This window comes from Schistosoma haematobium, chromosome 4, assembly GCF_000699445.3.
Source record: "Schistosoma haematobium chromosome 4, whole genome shotgun sequence".
Classification (NCBI taxonomy): Eukaryota; Metazoa; Platyhelminthes; class Trematoda; order Strigeidida; family Schistosomatidae; genus Schistosoma; species Schistosoma haematobium.
The window spans coordinates 11,152,616-11,173,224 of record NC_067199.1 but is presented as its reverse complement, the minus strand read 5'-3'; the positions used below and the strand labels follow the sequence as shown (position 1 = coordinate 11,173,224).

At 33.0% G+C, this 20,609-nt stretch overlaps 1 protein-coding gene across 1 annotated transcript in view; it reads left to right on the top strand.

The window, feature by feature from the left end:
* ATP7B (ATPase Cu transporting protein 7B) overlaps positions 1-20,609 on the top strand; it is a 60,780-nt gene that overhangs the window by 2,098 nt on the left and 38,073 nt on the right. Inside the window, exons 3-11 of the mRNA XM_051219312.1 lie at positions 937-1,472; positions 3,032-3,365; positions 4,745-5,050; positions 6,698-6,876; positions 8,302-8,466; positions 9,788-9,855; positions 11,318-11,585; positions 17,877-18,110; positions 20,042-20,242. Coding sequence (XP_051066171.1) covers positions 937-1,472; positions 3,032-3,365; positions 4,745-5,050; positions 6,698-6,876; positions 8,302-8,466; positions 9,788-9,855; positions 11,318-11,585; positions 17,877-18,110; positions 20,042-20,242 — 2,291 coding nt within the window. The remainder of the gene's footprint in view (positions 1-936; positions 1,473-3,031; positions 3,366-4,744; positions 5,051-6,697; positions 6,877-8,301; positions 8,467-9,787; positions 9,856-11,317; positions 11,586-17,876; positions 18,111-20,041; positions 20,243-20,609) is intronic.

Here is a 20,609-nt window from a genome sequence, read left to right as displayed (position 1 = left end):
GATGCATTCCACAGATTTTAGAGAAGTGGGTGATTTGTCGGAATAGTCGACACTAATGTTTTAGATGCCAATTGATTGGCTACCACTAAGCCGGCAACCATACCACGTTGAAAGCACCGGTTCTCGTCCGGTTATCACTAAACATACATATATCATCCCTTCAGTCCTGCAAATTATTTCCCAGTTTTTTTTTAAATTATAAGTTTCTGTAATATATGAATGCATATAATTAAAAGTTGACTGATTTTGTCTACAAACCATGTGTATAGTTGTGATACCTTGTAATAAATAATTTAAGGATTGACAAGGCGAAAAGTTCGTTTATCTGGGGAACAGTCGTTTGGTCCTAGTATGGGACTCCTTAGCAGTGTGCATTTACGACAGCGCACTCGGGGCTAGAACCCCCGACCTTTGGTCTTGTTCATGAACACTTAACCTCTAGACCCTTGGGCTGACATCTAACTGTGTTAATTTCTAACTTCAACCAATCCACAACAATGCGCGGCCACCTTCCATTTTCTTTGATTCATGATTTAAATGAGATTCAATCATCTCCACAACCTTTTACAAGTATCATGGGCTCACTAGTGACTATCTTCGAGAGGTGATTCTCGGAGTCCTTGTGTAAATCTGTGATCACTGGAGTTCCACTGTGTCAGGTGTGAGACAGTTATCCACTTAAGACAGTGATGGTCGCACAATATCGTGGATTGGTTGAAGTTAGACGTTAATACTGTTGGGTGCCCGCTCAGTGATCTAGAGGTTAACCGAAGGCTCGGACTTCGAGTCCCGCGTGCTGGATCGTGGATGTGCACTGCCGAGCAGTCCCATACTAGAGCGAAACGACCATCCTGTGCTTCCAGGTCTTCACTGGTGATCTAATATATTCTTTATGTTAAACATATGTATTTACCTTCATTTAATGTTACCTTGTAGATTTGATAGATTGTGTCAGTAAGGCAGGATTTAAGGCCATTACGAAACCTCAAACAGTTTCTATGTGCACAAACGTTTCAACTTCAAATAACAGTAGAATTCCATCATCAATGAAATCTGAATGTCTGTCAACTATTCATCTATCTAACAAAGCGAATTTGCAAAGTTTTCATCAAAATCTTTTGATTGTCAAAGTTGACGGAGTAATTAATACTATTAAATTACATGAACTACTTCAAGCATATCTTGATTCCATGAATCTTTCAAACTGTGATTTGCATGTTTTGGCTTCGTCTCAGAATGGAATGTTGTTAACTATCAATATTTTATCTCCTATTCCTTGTGACTCTTCAAATAAAGGTGTTACAGTTGATTTAATGAAACAAATTTCTGACTTTTTAACTTCTAAAAAATATCCAGCTGCTCGAATAAAATTACTTAATTCAGTTGCAAATAATTCTGAAGTGTATAGCGTTTCTAACCATGGTGATGAAAATGCGACAAATGATCACCCTTCTAGAGACTATACAAGTAAAGTAAGTTGATTACTATTGTTGTATCGTTTTCATATAGTCGAATATTACTTTGCCAATTATAACCATTAAAATATTGGAGTTGTGAAGAATTATCCAATGCTTAGTTTCACACCACCAAACCTGAATGCTTAAGGACCATTGGCGAGATTGTGGATGTTCATAACTAAAACAAAACGGTTGTCTAATGCCCCCTAATTTTAAATGATTCTTCGGTCGATCTTAGTCTGTGATGTGAAATCTCGGAAGATTTGTAACCGTCTGAATACTTTAAACTGACTGAACAGTTGCGTTAGGTTATTGTTCTACCCACAAAAGCGACATTTTATGATCTTTATTTCATTCCTACTCATCCAGATGAGTGTTCAACGACCTGTTTGTCATTCAAGTTAAACCTACCCTAATATGATGAGTTAAACGTTCTTGTTAGTGGTAAGTGGTTTACCTATAGCTTGTGAAAACATCATAGGGTAGTGTACTTAGTTGAATAATATAAGTTCCATATTAATTTCTTTGTATATGATGACTTTCCGTTTGATTCTAGTTCTTTATAAGAACTAAAATCAATCTTTTGAGGTCTGAAAACCACTAATGACTAATTATTTATTGCTTGCTGTCTGGCTAATGATTACACTACGTCAATAAACATACTATATTTCAGTCAGTCAGTAACAACATACGTACGTACATCAGTTCGAGTTGCCACACCACATTAACACAGAGATGCAGTTTTCGATTCAAATCCCGTAGTGTTAGAGGTAGTAAGAGTATAAGCAGTAATCGAAAAGATTAGGGTTTGAAGATGATATTCAAGGAGTATAATCCAGTGAAATAAATTTGGAAAGAGGAAAATAGGGACATAAAGAACCCAGAAGACTAGGATTTATTTTCGTATAAACTTTTATGGGTTTGAAGACGTAGAGAAAGCACTCCACTTTAATGTATTTTTAGCATACTAGATCATCCAGTGACTTCGTATGATCTTTTTATAGAGAAAGAGTACTTTGAAAAATCTTGTTTTATCGGATATTCTCACGAAGGTTTATTTAAACATTGGGAAATTAAGAGCTAGTTACAAATATTCTGACGAGTCTATAACCATTAACTGCTCATTGAAATAAATTGTTGAGTAAACAAATATGATAAGCCTCATAAGTTGAGGCTACATAAAGTGGAAACTTAAGTTTTTATTTCTACAATCAGAGTTTGTAAGTTAATGCAACTAATTAATTTCCAATCTTATTCAATGTATAATCTAGCCTTAATACGCTTCTTCAAAGATGATGAATGGAATACCTGTCTCTTATTTTTGTTGTCTAGCAAGTTGTGTTGAAAACAGTTTTAGGATTCGAACAAATATGTGCCGAATAGGTGAATTTTAAAAATCACTAAATGCATTAGTTGATCATTTCATTCACAGAATGTATAGTAGATCTTTGTCGTTGACCAAGATTGTGATTTTTTAAAAGTTTTGTTCACTTATAATAACTAATACTCTAAATCCACCTTGGCAAATTAGTTATCTTTCGTTTCATCCGTTTTTCTTATGAATGATGCCCCAGCTGGATAGTTACGAAATCACTGTTTCCATATACGGAATGCACTGCCATTCATGTGTACGAAAAATTGAATCGTATTTCAACGAAGAATCAGTTAAGCAACTGTACAATATAAAGAATTGTTCTGTTTCACTATCAGATAAAGAGGGCAAATTCACACTGGCGAAGAATTCAAAGGTACAAGCGTTGACCCAGGATGATTTGGTTCACATCACTTCAGATCTATTGGAGATTAATGTTGACAAAATTCATTTAGAATTACAAAAGCTTGGGTTTCAAACATCATCTGTTACAAGTGATTCAGCAAATGTGGACATTCTTCCTTCTGATCAAAATGGTACGAATAAAGCATGAACTTATTAGGAAAATGCTTCCGTTTACCAAATTCACTTGTAAATAAAAATACAAAGAAATGAGTAGTGTTTTTGTATTGCTTACTTTCTCAGTGATGAGACTAAATTTAAACAGTTCTGAAGATATAGATTGTAAAACGTTTAATAAAATATACTGTTACTCAAACTCCACAAAAGGTTTATCGACTAAATATTGTGTCATACATGTCGTGAAATTCAATGGTACTGACCTGCTGAACAAATCTCGAAAGGCCTTCGAAACCATTATATATATATATAGCCATTGGAAATCATGTTGCTAACCGATAAAACAGTGACATACAATATGAGCATTGAATGGTTACTCAAAAATATTTCGAATATGTTCAATTATAACTAGAATAGTAGAAATGTGTTCCTTTTTATTAAACCACTTTGAATCCCGATTACAAATAACATTTAAGATCTTACCAAATGAAGTTGTTTATTTGAATCCTGTTTCACGCATGTCCGTCTCGACAATCAGATTGTATCAATAGCCTTCACTTTAAGAGTGTAAGTACAAGCCGCGTACACGAACATGTGCATAGTAAAATACTTTCATTGTATTGTTAACTGTTATAATATGAAGGCAGTATCAAGTGCACTTCATCCACTTCGATCTGAAATGCTGGTCGATTTTATCTTCGTTAACATCACTGTTACGCTTAGTAGTCACAGCAATCACATACATACGTTGTTTGATTGATAAAAATGGTAAGGACCGGTTGTCAAGTATAATTTCACTTTATGTTTGACTACATATACTTTATTTTGATATGAAGTTTCGAGGGAAGGAAAAGAGGGATCAGAAGCCTTATCTGGAAATTGCAACTCACTTAAAAAAATCACTTTTTATATTAACTTTTAGCCTAATTATTAAAAGAGTTTGATTACGCAATACATCACTTGTTTGGTGTACTGTCCAAATCAATAGGATAATCGTAGGGATCTCCCTTTTTAAAACCATTTTCATTATTTCACGCTGAACATTCATTCTTACATTGACAGTGCAATGAACGAAGCCTTGTGGTAATGATCAAACTAATTCATGACACTATTTCATTAGGTTGCCGCTATATAATCAATGTAAGTCATGTAACAAAACTGTAGAATCCTCTGGTTAAGTAAACTGTACAAAATGGTAGAAATTAATAATACGTACTTAAATAAACTATCATACGCATCTTGGCATACTTAGTTTTAGTGAATTCTTTTTAGTATTTCAACTTTTTCATCCCCCGCCTTATTAGTTTTCTATCCTTATAGTATTGTATAAAATATGACAGAATTGAAGTAATCCATTGTTCTCATTTATACTTAATGATGTTTTTTTTATACTTAGATCAACTACAACTTTCAACTACAGTAAATTATTTATCTGAAGTTCCATTAAACGATTATCTACCTAATACCATTCCATATTCATCGTCATCGTCATTACTATTATCTAAAAAAAATTTGTGCACAAATCCTACTACTACCACTACTACGTTATCCAACTCTAATGGTCATCTATCAACATCCTTATCATATCAAACTAATGGAATAAATTTAAATGTACATCATAAAAAATGTTATTTACATGTTACAGGAATGACTTGTAGTTCATGTGTACATAATATTGAACAGAATTTATTAAAATTAAAAGGTTAGAACGTTTTAATATTTCTTTTTTAAAATGTTATTTTGTTTTTCCAGTTAACATTTAAACTTGCTTAAGGCAAAACAAAGGAATTACAATTTAGTTGTATATAATAATATTCTATCTTATTCAACTTGTACTGTCACTCACGTTTCATTCTCTTCATGAATTAAGAAAATCCGAACAATATCAATCATAGGAAATTCGTTTTACTTAGTACTTAAAACTTAATTTTTGTACTTTATATGAATAAATTAGTCGTTACCTCTTGTTTAACTAAAACACTACACCATGTATATAAGTGTGACTTGAAAATAGTGTTAACTTTCAACCATGTTGAACGTACAACAAGTCTAAGCAATGACAATTGATGATAGTTACACAATATCAAGAATCGATTGAAGTTAGAAATCTAAACATTCGGATACTAGCTCAGTGGTTTCAATGTCGAGTGCTCAAAGCGAAACCTGAAGGCTCCGCGTTCATTCTCTGGTGGTGTCTTATTACCGAGTAACCTAATATTATCATGAAACCGCTATCCAGTACCTCCTGGTTTTCAAAGGTGACTGAAATCAGTCCATTATATGAAATTTCAAACTCAACATTGCCTACAACACATAATAATAATAATAGTTTTCAAAATGTTTGAACTAGACATTTCAATGGTAGACAAAAAATATCACAAAACGGAACCTTCTAAACTATTTATTTATTTTTTCTTAACACTGAACAGCCAACCATTTGGTACATGAATTAGTTATATTTTGACTGGTTAAAAGTTTACTATCAGGCAATAAAATATATAAAATCATGTTGTTTTCAAACGGGAACCACTAATCCTTGAATATCGTGTGCACAGATGCCAAGTCCATTTCTTCAATTTGTTACTGTTCATATCAATTCTCTAGTAACATTGATGTATGACTTCTGTATTCTTAATATCATAGTTTTGTTGTCGAACTTTTCAACTGTCAATACTTTTAAACAGGAGAGTGGCGCTCCCTAAGAAAACCTCCCGGGTAATATTCCAGCCCTCACATAAATCAAATGATATGTGTGGTGCATATATATTTGGTGCCTCTTTGTACTAAGGTTCATGAGTTTAAATAAATAATAAATAAACTTTTAAGCACTAATGTATGAAATAGTAAAATTAAGAAAACTAGTATCTCAGATTGAAACTTTATTTTAAAAATTAGTTTGTACAAAATTTTCACACTCAATGTTTTACCTCTTTAATCTCGCATAATCGTGCACAATTTTTAACTTCTTAATGTATTTACTTTTCCTCCCTTGTAAAATAAACAGACACTTGAACTTTATCATCTGTTCTCTTTTTTTTCGCTCTCTCCATTCTTATTCAATGATTTTTGAAGTTTGTGTAAACTTCTGAAATGTTGGAAGAGTCGCTTCAAATTCATCTACCTTATAGTGTTCCATTCCTTTTGGAAAACTATAACTTACACATCAACTTCAGCAACTTGGGTGAAATATTTTCTTTTAATTACGTTTATATAGAAAAAAGAATGAAATTGATCCAAATATAGATAGATTTACATGTTGTTCTATTGAATTCCGTGAATAACACTAGTTTTCATACCGTGTGTTTATTTTTTGTTTGTTTTTTCTCTCTTTTCTGCTGTAACTTCCCAGGTGTTCACTCTGCTTTGGTTGCATTAATTGCTATGAAAGCAGAAATCGTCTATGAACCTACTTTAATCACTGTTAAACAATTAATTAAAAAAATCGAAGAATTAGGTTTTTCTGCAACATTATTAGAACAACATGATAATTTACATGGAAATACTGGACGGGGAACTATTCATTTCACGGTTAGTATGGATTAATATGTATACAATTTATGTGTGATGTAAACGTAATCATATCAAAACTATCAGTTGAATTGACTAACAATAATTTTAAGTAGAGTTGAGGAACTATGATAAACTCAAAGTAGTCAGTTTGACTGATACGCCTTTTTAAATCATAGTTTCCCCAATCATCAAGAAATAGAAAAAGCTCGAAAACTGGCTAGTTATTCCACAAAACCATGGTTATGTCGATCAATAGCTATCTTTTTGTTCAGATTTTGACACATGGACATACTTATTAGCGTTCGCCTGTTGCCATATTTGACCTAGAGACATTATTCTACCTCGTCGATCAACAGCCACTAACTGTCATGACAAAAATATGCGTCGCTTAACAAGAAGCTCTTTATTTGTATACCATTGAAATGAGCTATTATTCTAAGTAACTATGTTTAGTGGTGTTCGTCGGCTGTGTTAGCTGTTTATTTTACACAGCTTACTTGTAGTTGGATTGTAAATTATGCTTTATTCGACTTTTCAGCCATTGATCTACTACCGGCAGATTCACTTATCAACTAGTACCACGTAGATCAAATATCGCTGTCATCTATACTAGAATATATAATTATTCCTGGTGAGTCTGTAACTGTGGAGACTTCACAGTTATAGAAAGTTTGTCTCACTTTTGTTGACAAGATGTTTACCCTACTGTCAAAGGATAAGTTTATCACGAAGTGATCCACTTTAGTTTACGTTAGGATTGAGAACTACAACTTTCACGTATTATAAAGTCATGTACGAAAATTACTATATGTCATCAAATGGCTAGAATCTACATCACCTATCATCTGTTTAGTTGATTAATAAGTGAAAGTGAAAATAATGTCGATGAATGACACCCAGTCACAAGTTATAACTTGATCTAATGTTTTAAAAAGAAATAACAAGTGGAACAGTGGTTTATTGACTAGGAGGGGGTTCGACTTTCAACTGATAAGTTGCAGGTTTGAACCCCACTAAACGTACTTCGGCTTGCGAGACCAGATAATATTACCAGCCTTCACACTTGGAATGTGGTTCAAAACCGAGTACATGAATTTGTACCTCATAAATGAGTTTATAAAATAATTAGAATTATTGGATTTTATAACAGACACAAACACACTAATTTATGCATCAGTGAGGTAACGTCGATTTCAAGGAATTTTCGACATTGTGTTGTCCTCTTGTGTGTAATGTACGTCGAAATTACCAACCAGTAATATTTTCTGTGTGGGCTAACAATTTTTTTCAAAGAACTATGATGTTTTGACATATTTGTCCCGAAGCAGAATGTAATTGTTGAGTATGTCTGAAATATAGTTTTGTCAACGTATTTGGATAGGTGTATTTCTCTCTCTCTCTCTCTCTTTCATATCCATCTTAATTCCCTATAATTATTTTCAGATCCATGAACTATCAGCTAATCCTTCTGAATGTACAACAATTGAATCTACACTAAACAAAATTAAAGGTGTATATAGTGCTTCTTTAGACTTAAAAACAAAATGTCTTCGTATTGTATACAATCTGAATGAAATTGGACCTCGTGATCTGATAAAACAAATTGAAGTATGTTTTTTTCTGTGTGTATTTACTGTAATGTTTCATCAATTGTCATTAGATTGTAGATAATATAATGAGTTTAAATGTTCTAAATTCTCTCTATCAATATGTATGCGCGTATGTAATTTCTGGAATTTTGACTCAGTTGTATATCATCTATATTTCAATATAGTAATTTTAAAATGAAACACTTTAATCAGTTATTTGAATTCCTTTTTTGTATGGTTTATATTTATTTTTTTTTAAAACAAAGTTTATATCCAATCTAAAATTAGTATTATGACCGCATTAGTTTGGCACAAAAAATTTTTGCCAATGCATCAATTCAGTTTTATGTCAAAAACTTGTTAGTTGGATTGTACCAGTATCCTTAATGATTGTGAAATGTTCCCTCATTAGTCTTGACGTACAGTCCTTAATGTTTCGTTTCTTGCCAATCCATCTACTATTTGTGACAGGTTGCCAGAACCTTTTTTCAGTTGGTATTGGCTATGACTTGATGGTTATACTTACACATACACCTACTCGTTGGTTTAAATTTGATCAAATTAATAATTTTCAGTTTGGGATTGTGGAGATTTTTGGATTTCATTTAGGTCATGAACCGATCGATATTAGACCACCGTTGAAAACCTGGGGGCACTAGACGGGTGTTTCGTCCTAGTATGGACTCCTCAGCAGTGTGCATCTGCGACCCCGTCCTGGGCTGAAACCCCGCGCGCGGGATCCTGAATACTCACTTCTGAGGAGTCCCATGTTAGGATAAAACAGCCGTTCAGTGCTTCCAGGTTTTTAATGGTGGTCTAACATCGATCGGTTCATGATTTCAGCGAATTAATGATGCATATTAGGTCAATATACGACCATAATTTTTTTGTTATATCATGTGTTTGGTGTGGGATATTGGATGGACACTCAAAGCGAAGCTGCGGTTTTTTCAGGAGACAACTTGAGTCTTTAATCTATAAGTCTAATCCACAAGACAGTTAACCAACGTCAGAAGATACAGTCTCATGGTACCTGGTGATGGAACTATTCCGGTCTCAACTACTCATTAAAATTGCAGGGACTTATCTGCAAATAAACCCCTAGTTAACTGATTATTATAGTTTAGATGGTATTCTTCTGGAGATTGGTTTAGTTTGTAAACGGTAGTCATCATCCATTGACCTCCTACAAATCAGTTTATCTTCACTAGAATCGTTCAACAAATATTGCATTTACTAATAATAACATAAAACAACTAATTATATTGATGTATAATGAGTATGTGTGTTGTAATTTTTCCGTATTCTGTTATGACCCCCAGTTTCTTTTTTATTTTTAGAATCTAGGTTATCAACCAGTTTTATGTCGACCTGAACAGAATTTGCATGAATCAAGTTCCTTACTTAGGTATGTCATATATATATATATACCTAATGTGTTTAGTCATTGACTTTATTTTTGTTTTGGCTTTGCTATTACGTGGAAATATACGCGACATATCTCAACTTTAATGTTAATTATTTTAGTGTAGAGATTTTTCCAAGTTTAAAATTTGTTCCAGCTGATTTTGCCACAATCTCGACCAATGTCTCTCCCTCTCTCCTTGTCTCCAGCGTTTACACAATAAGTGTTTCTAGTACATACAAACCTACGCGTTAATTAATTTTTGAAAGAATCTGAGTTTAAGTCTAGAAATTAACATTCAATGTAGATATTATTTATTTCAACATTTCTTCGAAATGTCACTCAATGGTACTAGAATATAATCATCAGAAAATAATTTATATCTAAGGTGATATGATCGGCCCAGTCAATTGAAGTAAGGTGAGTAAAATACTCAACATTTAGTACACATGGTGTTGAGCAAATTAGGCTAGTCGTTATATTGCACACATAATCTATAGAATTCTATCAGCACTAAAGGAACTGGACAAACATGACGTTGTTCACAACTTAGTAATCAGTAACTCTTAAATATATTTCATTCCTACAGAAAGTCGCGACCTGGGTAACTCAGTGGTAGTATCTTAAACTATAAACTATAAATCTCACAGGATCGGCCACCACAAGACTTGAAGGACAAGAATTCAATCCTGGTTAATAAGTTCGTTGATTGAAACTGCTGTCCATCTGTGAGTGAGGATAAAATAACTATTCAGAGCTCCATAGTTCCCAAAATTAAATTGATTTATCAAACTCCCCAGCTAAAAGATTACTTAATTACTTAACAGTTGTAATTATAGGGTTGTGGAGGTTGTTGAATCTCATGGAGAATCATGTTAGACCACCATTAAAAACCTGGAAACACTGGACGGCTGTTCCGTCCTAGTCTGCGACTCCTCAGCAGTGTCCATCCAGGATCTAGGACCTGCGATCTCACACCCAAACGACTAACCGCTAGACCACTGAGCGGGCATCAAACGGTGTTAATTTCTAAGTTCAACTAATCCACAATATTGTGTGACCATACTTCACTTATAACAGAAGTCATGTCACAATCTGCCAGTTCTATTTGGTGATTATTCTATGCTTTTTGAATCCCTGACTAGCCCAGTATTTGGGTAGGAGAAAAAAAGGATCAAGATGCATCAACAGATGGATTCTACACTTTTTATTTGCTAATTGGCTTGGTGATAAAATAAGGTCCATGTAATCTTTCAGCATGATTTAACCTATCGAGAATTGTTCGACATGTCTCCTCTCTCTTCTAAAAAACAAATCTATCTTCGTATCTGTTTAGATAACAAAATATCACGATGTATTTATGTATATAATCTTATAATAAATTTCTTATAAATTAACGTCTAATATCATTATTTATTTATTTATTTTTATTATTATAAAAACATACATAACTGAAATTGTCTAGATGGCGTAGTTCATTTTATTTCAGTTTAGTTTTTGCTATTCCAACAATGATGATTATGATTATTTTCATGTTATTATGGCCACATTATGTACCAGAAAGTTGTCCAGTACATTTTCGTGAAATATCAATTAATGGTCAACAACAGAATGTTCTAAATAATTCAAATCTTACAAACGAACATACAATACACTATTTTACTACGCCTATGATAATACCTGGATTGTCAGTTGAAAATATGTTAATGTTTTTATTAGCTACACCAATACAGGTAGGTGAACTTTGTTACCATCGATATGTCTTCTTTTGTCATCTAAAATATTGTCTTATAAATAGCTCAGAACCTGACTCATATGTATCGGTTAAGTAGCCACCTATCATATCACAATAGCCACAAAGAAAAAGAGGGACACTAAAAACTTTACTAAACCACTCCAACCGTTTTTAAAACATTTAACAGCTATGGTGCCTAATCATACATTGCAATCCTCTCGATCTGAACGAAGAGGTTTACTACTCCTAACATGGCTCAGATCTTATACCATGTTTTGGGTCACCCCTAGCATTCTTTCAATCTGTTCTTATACTACTCACCATTTCTATTTAAGATAAACAATATAAACTTATAAATTATTGTCAACCAGTTGATCAACTCGACCGTGGCTGTTACTCTATGATGGTTGGGTTTGGTTATCATGATGACTAATTTGAGCTTTAATCACTGTAACGCTTCCTTTGGACCCTGCAATGCCAGACTTAAACAGGTCAGCTGGAGAACAGTAAGATGAAAGGCAAGAACTTAAGATATGAAGGCGAAGTCGTACTGCTGACTGTACTGGGTTGTGTCGGCAATAAGGTGTTTCCGTCAAAAAACGAGTATCTGCAATAATGCTGCCTTCTCGTAACGGAGTTAGGAAAGGTCGACCCTAAAAGTATCACATCTCACTTTGCCCTACGGAGTTCCATCTCCTGAAGTAAAGCCTTTTGAAACACAGAGCTAACACATCAAAAACCACCAAAATAGCCGCATGTAACCAACTTTAAGCACTTATCCATTTGGCTCTGCGCCCTCACTCTTAGTTCGTCAATATCCGTGATAATCCTGTTTTCATTTCCAATACACCAGAAAGAGGTATCCTATTTCGCTGTGGGAAACCGGGAAGTGAAAGTCGCCCATATGCCTCTAACAGCACTGGAGATCACCTTGTTCACCAGCAATTGTTGTGCTTTATTCCTAATAGTAACGTCTATTACTTGAAGGCTAAATGAATGTGAAATATAGGTTTCCTCAACAATGTTACTAGTATGCTAAAACATTTCATTCAAAGTTTCTTGCTGATTCCTTTCAATTATCTTAGACTATATCTAATGATTAATGGTATAATTTTATTTCCCTTATCTAATGCTCAATACATTCATTAATTTAATTCAACAGTTTAAAAATCCCCATAGAATATTCAAAAATGAAGAATATTTGAGAGGGCAACAATATTATTACCATTGCTATTATCATTATTATCTCAATTGACAAGATGAAATTCTCCTACTATGCATTTTTTTCACACGATTTTCGCATTTTCAATTTTGCTATATTATACTATTCTACCGATTATGACCGGACACTACTCCAAATCATTCTGACCTTTATTAAATGACCTTTCTAACTTGCAAATAACACAATTTTGAGGTATTTATGTCGTAACAGATGCAAACGTTCACCATTTTCAACATACAACATTGTCTAATTCATTAGTACATGCCTTATTTTGGCCTTTGTAAAATATCATAATTATGGACTTGTAACTGTAGAGCCTGATAATTTAATTTAGTAATCGACTATACTCATTTTATCATCATAACCAATTATTTTTTTCTGATTCCTCACCAAAGTCTGTCAATGAAGAAAGACAACTTTAACTAAGTTTTATTCAACATAATAGAATAATTCAGCTTCATTTTACATATTTGAATCAAGTCGTCAGAAAAACCTAAACATAACGGAGATCACTGATGATTGCAGTAGGTTAACTTAGAGGGCTCTTAATGTGATGCTGACCTAAAGGGCTCGAAATCTCAAAGTACCAAAGGTTTCTTCGAGATTGTATAAATGCCATGACTATTATTATTATTATAAACATGTATCTGAAAGGAAAGTACAACTTGTATATATTAAAAATAATTAGTAACTAACTCACTAATTCTAATCAATAAATAAATGAGATATGTTCATTTCTCTACAATTTTATATTTTCTTGATTGAAGGTATCGATTTATTAATCCCTTTATGTGATATATTAAGTCGTCTTTTAAAGATTATGAGTACATCTAGAAAAATAATCATATTTATCTCTTATTAAAATTATATATATAGAGTGTATCAATTCATTCTTTTTTCCAGCTTATTTTGTAGATAATGAATGAAATTTCTTAAGCTCATTTTAAACAACGCCTATATCTCGATTAAGCGTGTACAACATAGATGCATATACATTTCATTAAATCTCATAGCATTTCTCAGTTGAACAGTAAACGATCAAATCTTAAATCTACAATTTTTTACAGAATCCTAGCATATTTTAATGGTATACAACCATAGGCACTTCAATCATATTTACCTTAGATTCATGATAAGAAATAATGGACTAGCATTTCGTAAAACAGTATTTCACTGTCTCTATAAAAACATATGATACTACTGTGGTGAACGAGAACATCAGTGGGGGATAACTAGATGTATTTTAATAAAACATTATAGAATATATTGGTAGAATCTGGGAACCATATAGTAAATACTCCATTTGCAAAATATCCATCAATTTTCTCAGACTTTCTTGTTGTTTTTTGTTTCCATATCAATCACTCTCTGTTCGCTTTTTCTTCTCTTCGATATTCTCAGCCTTTTGCTACTAGGCATTCCACTTTCAGGTGGTGGTGCATAATACTTATATCTGTCGACATCAATAACACACACCACACTACTACTAATTTTCTGTCAGTGATCTCTTAAAATACAAAACAAATGATGATATTAAGGGATGTAACATCTAATAAGAGAAAAGCAAAGGTCATAGCAATTGTTATGCGTTATCACCTCATGAGTGAACCTCTTGGGTATAAAATTAAGCTATAGGATAGTGACCTATGACTGTGTAGCGCACCTATTTTTTCAATACTTAATAAATGTGTACAATAGAGCATTCTCAGACGCTTTCCTGTTCAGTTAGTGAGTGACTGCTGTTTACAAGACTGTAATTTTCACTGAGGATACCATTTCAACCTCTTTCATTTTGTTTACTTCTCTCATCTGGTAAGTTGGAATGCGTTACATTGGGAGGTTCATAGTAAATACATGTAGATAGATTTAACTGATTGAAATGAGATCACCAGTAAAAATTATGCCTTCATATTCAGAATTCACTCCCTAGGCAAACAGAAAAAAGCTCGGAAACGTTAGATATTACACTTTTATTGAGCATTAGGAAAAAATGGTTATCCTCGCACTAAAAGTAAAAATTCAAATTATAAAACAAAATGCAGCACTTCTAGATTACTACAGTTATATATACATCTTTAACCGTGTTGCGCAAAATCTTTTGTATATCACCTGAACTGTATACATTCATTGTTTTTACTAATGTATCAGTAATGTTTTAAATATATTTAGTGACAATTAAAATACTTAGAAAGCTATTGTTTCATTCCTAACCTGTTTACGTATTCACTTCACAGTGATAATGGTGGTGGTCATTCATGACATAATCAATCACAGAATTTTAATCTATAATGTTAACGTGTGACGATTAACAGTATAGAGATAGATTTTATGAACAGCGTTAATTACTTTAATATCGACTAAATAATCTTAGTCAGCACCGTTCGTAATATCAGTAAGCTGATCCTTAACGATTTTGCATAGTTTAATGAGTGTAACCTTCACCATTCACTGCTAACGTTAGTTTTAGTTTACTTCTTTGAGAAAAGAGAAACCTAATCAATTGCTTTTTGGCTTTTCATCTGTTCACACACACTCACAATACCATATGTAACGTGTACAGTACCGTTAGATTCTAATTAGTCCAAAGGCTAAATGAAAGTTTTATGTTTATGTTTGGCAATTCTATGCAACATTTCTACATAACAATAGCTCCCACTTTATGATTTATTTAATGCTTTTAGTTTACGGTATGGAATTGGGGAGATTGTTGAACTGATTTAGGTTTGACAACCATTGAGATTTGGATGTGCTGGACGGTCTTTTTTTCTATTGTGGGGCTCCTCGATAATGTACATCCACGACTCTGCATATGGAAATCAAACCCAGGACCTTCGATCTTTTTAAAATTTTGTTTGAGATTCGTCATTGTGAAATAATAATTAGCTTCTGAAAACTGTAACTATTCGGTGACTACATTTCAAACACCAGCGGCTAGTTGGTAATAGACATTTGTTCAAAACCTTACACGGTGCATTGTATAAAAAATAGTATAATATCATGGCTCTGTATGTTTGTATCATTTCTTAGCCTTGAACGTGTATATTCATATAGTCCACGAACAACAAATTCAGGATAGGAACATTATTGGGTTGCGCAGATTGTGAAACTTTATTGAAATCATGAACCGATCTAAATTAGACCAGTATTGAAGCCTGGAAACATTGGATGACCATCTCATTTTAATGTGGTGCTTCTTAACAATGATAAATCCACGTTTTACTGGCGGAAAGTGAACCTAATATCATTAGGTTAGACTACTGAGCTGTTATGATTTCAATATAATTCAGCAATCTTTGCAAACTCTTATCGATAGTTATCATTTGCTCGCTGGCGACTGGCTTCGAGAGGAAATTCCCGGAGATCTAGTGAGAAACCGCGAATAGTGAAGTCAAACCATGTTGGATGTGATACAGTTACTCACCGAAGACTATGGAATGACTGAAGCTGAACCTCAAAAACGTTAAATGAGCATCTACTCAATGGTCTAGACGTTAGGTCCTGGGTTCTAGTTGCACATGGGTTTGTATTGTTGACGAATCCTACTCCAAATCGAAACTACCGTCCTATGCTTTCAAGTTTTCAGTAGTAGTCTAACATTGAACGGTTCGTGATTTCAATAAATATTTATTCCTTAAAATCCCTCTTATTTCGATTGATCAGTTTTACGCGTATTTGATCATTACTCACACTGATTGAATTTATCGTATAGATAGAATAACGGTAATTTCTTATAGTATATAGAATAAGAATAAAATAAATTAGACTTATACAACAATATATTGACTTTATTTGTCTGGTCGTTCACCCTATGTCAATTTTATAATACTGTTTTTATGTATTTTGGTTACTGGTTCTTTTCTCTGTGTAATTTATAGCAGCTTAAATTGACGATATACAATTTATACATTAGGTCAGGTGTTGTTTAATACTTGTACCTGTTCTTTATTCAATATAATAATAATAATAATAATAATAATAATAATAATAATAATAATAATAATAATGTAAACAGACTTAACTTGATGTACCAATATATTTATTTTACGTTGACCTATTTCACGGAAACTATAAATCACATTGTTTCATTTTATTTCCATGAATAATCAGGTTAAATTGTAATTTCTAGAAAAATATTTTTCATAAATTATTCCCTGATTTATTTCGATTATCCATTTCTCTATGTAGTCAGTGTTTATTTTCTCTTCATCAATGAATAATCTAGTTGTATTCCAATGTTTAATTTACTTAATCAAATTGTAACGCTAGTGGTCAGTGATATATGTAAAATTGTAATAAAACAGTGAACTGTGTCAATGTTTTTTTCTCTCTCTCTAATCTACAATGATTAGTTAACGTATAATTATTCAATTTTAATCGCGACCATTTTAAAACGGTTATACTATTCATTAAAGCAGAATTTTACATTAATGTTTTCACTTCTCAACAAATGTGTTGTATTCACCGATTTCTATCATTATTTTTTTCGTTTATTGAATGAGTAAGTAGTGAATATTTTATAGTGGCATTTTCACTAAGGACTTTATTTCAACTCTTTGTCATAAATAAGTTCAGTGTAGCGCAGCCCATTATGCTGAATGATAAATGCAAATATAGTGAAAGTTAGACTTGGGAACAAAATTTTTAATGAAAATTACATCCTAATATGTTTCAGTCATCCACTAAATGAATCGAAAACTGACTGTGAAATTGTTGAATGCACATCATATTTATTGGACATTGAATCTGACGGATAACCCTATCTTCGTTCACATCATTGTATTTCTTGATATTAAGATATGAAGTTTTTGAAGTTTGTTCATTTTAAAGATAGTTTTCATCACAACTTATCTGTCTTTAACTCAGGATTCATTTTAAACCATGAAACATTTGATAAGTGTTTTACCACAGTCGTACTCACCCACAACTCAATACAAAGTTAAACTTTTTACCATTACATCTCTAAATGAGTGTAATAATTTTAGATGCCTTATTCGACTAAGTGATTTCACATGGTCATTACTGGTGGTGTTATTATATTATCTTTTTCTATTTCATTTTTTACTCCAGATATTTGGTGGTCGCTATTTTTATATTCATGCATACAAATCATTAACACATGGTATAGCAAATATGGATGTTTTAATTGTAATAGCTACAACGATTTCATATTTATATTCTGTCGTTATTTTATTAATTGCAATATTGAATCGCTGGCAGCATAGTCCACGTACTGTATTTGAAACATCACCAATGTTACTCGTGTTTGTTTCATTAGGTCGTTGGTTAGAGCATATTGCGAAGGTAAAACATTGCTTCCTTTTTTTTACCTGTATGATTTATTCATTTTAATCAAACTTTTTGAACCATAAATGTGCATTTAAAAAAATTATTATCGTTTTGTCGGAGTACATTTGTCAACTCTTTGAGTTATCTATCTATCTATCAATCTTGACATGCTTTTACTATACTTCAATATGTGTAGGTTTTCTTCTAAATCTGCCATAGTGAGGTTAGTCACAAGCTTAACTCATTTGTCAAGCTTATTTGTTCATTAACTCAGCTTTGAACTATACTGTATGTGTGTGTAAGAGAATAGTCATGCTACCATTTAACTAAAGTTTATAGATGTAGATTCGAGATTGAAACATAAAGTTATGGTAGTAGGTTAAAAGTCTCAACAACCATCCTTAAAAATCCCCTAAAAAAACCTCCTGCTTCGGTTTGACCATCCAGGTAATACTCTAGCCCTCACACAAATTGAATGATGAAGTGTGGCTTATAGATATATTCGGTTCCGCCTTGTATCAACGTTTATGTGTTTAAATAAATGAAAGCACTCATAAGATTTATGAATTCTGCTTAAAATATATTAAAACAGCCAGCCTCTTTTCAAAAAAAATTTTAGAATTCGACATGAGAAGGATCTTGTCTGTTGATCTAGTTGGTCAAACATGCAAATGTTCATTAAGCGTAAAATCGTTTTTGAGTTTTTAAAAATCCAAGGTCACTCATATTTATATGATAAAAAATCTTTGCTTTCTGTTGTGTTGAGCCCATATTTCTTTATTTGAACAAATAAACATTAGTACAAGAGTTCACCAAGTTTATGAAGAAGTAGGAAAAGTAAAGTGATCATAATGAAAAGGAACAATAATCAATAGAAATTAGTGTGTGAAAGCGAAATAGTAATAATAAAATAATATGAGAAACAGTCCAGTTAGGAAAAATACAACCAGAAAGAATGCGGTCAGTTAAAGAAGTTACATTCACTCTTATGTAACGAGTAAAAAAAATTTACAGCAGGATCGCCACTGGTTTCTTTTCTGAGCCATTTCTCATAACTTCTCAAGCCACGGTGTGGGACTATCTCTAGAACCTTAAGCAGGGAGTCGTGAAGGACCCATAGAACCCATCACTGTACAGCTTTCTTTCGTACCACGACATCATATCATACACTGACCACATCTCCGCTTTTTCCAACTAGTCTCAGAGTCGGGAAACAATGCACGACGTGATATTCTCTGGGGTGACATTCGTAGGTCATGTCCAAGCAGCCAAAGTCGATGTTTCAAGATAGTGACACCAACTGAATCATCACCTCTGCCCAAACACCCATTGCCGATCCTCTGCATTACTAACATGGTGTCGCCACTGGATGTTAGCAATCAGTCAAAGATAACGATAATCAAACGCAGAGAATCGTTTGACATCCTCAACTCGGAGATGTCAGTTTCCACAAGCATAGAGCAAAAGTGCTCTCACCGACGCGTTATAGATCCAACCTTTTACAACTATACTAGCGTCACCAGGGTACTACAGATGGCTCATCGGCATACGTCGCAGACGTATTTTTAGTCAAAAATCACAGATTATGTTATAAAAACCAAAAAAAGCTAGAAGCCACTGATTTCCCACTATTCGGTGTACAGGACAAGGATTGAGGTCGTTCATATGGCTTAAATCATCACCTCTCACATATCTCAATTTAAACTACTTTACCGTCACATAAATATATGCATAATCTCTGTACATATTCGTTTGATTTTTTGAAGGTGCATTTTCCAACGCCTCGTGATCTCTGTCTCTCAGAGAGTCTCCACTATTAGTCCATTAAATCGGACTGACAGATCATACCAATAGTATTTTTTGAGATTTACGATTTTTCTTTAATATTCATCACCTAATATTATCTTTTCAATGTTTAATACTTATTATTATTTAATAATTATTAGGGTAAAACATCCGAAGCGCTTACTAAATTACTCTCCTTACATGCTAAAGAAGCTACTCTCATTGACTTATCACCGACAGAAAAACAGAAATTAGAAGATACCTTACAACAGCAAACAAAAAATTTACCAACAAATTTATTTGCTAGTGGGATCGAAAAACGTATCCCAATTGAATTGGTTCATCAAAACGATATCATCAAGGTAATTATAATGTGTCTTTTTTGCATTCATTCTTTTATCATGAAAAGTCTAGTAATCAAATATGATAAATATATATGAAAATGAGGATTCAGCTTTTGTTATATGTAACCTTGTGATGTGCTATATGGTGTTCGATTTCGATACTGATATGGAAGCCCATATGGCTACTCGAGTGAAAATGGTGAGGATGAGAAGGAAATTTATTCACTAAATCGAATTGAGAGCGTATTCACGTTGATTCGTATCTATGCCTGTCACTTTGGTAGTAAAGCCACCAATACTAAATGTCTCATTCCCTATAGGTGCAAGCTATTTATTGACAAATCGCCTGTGCTTAAAACTTCACGGATGTCTTATTAGCTCACTC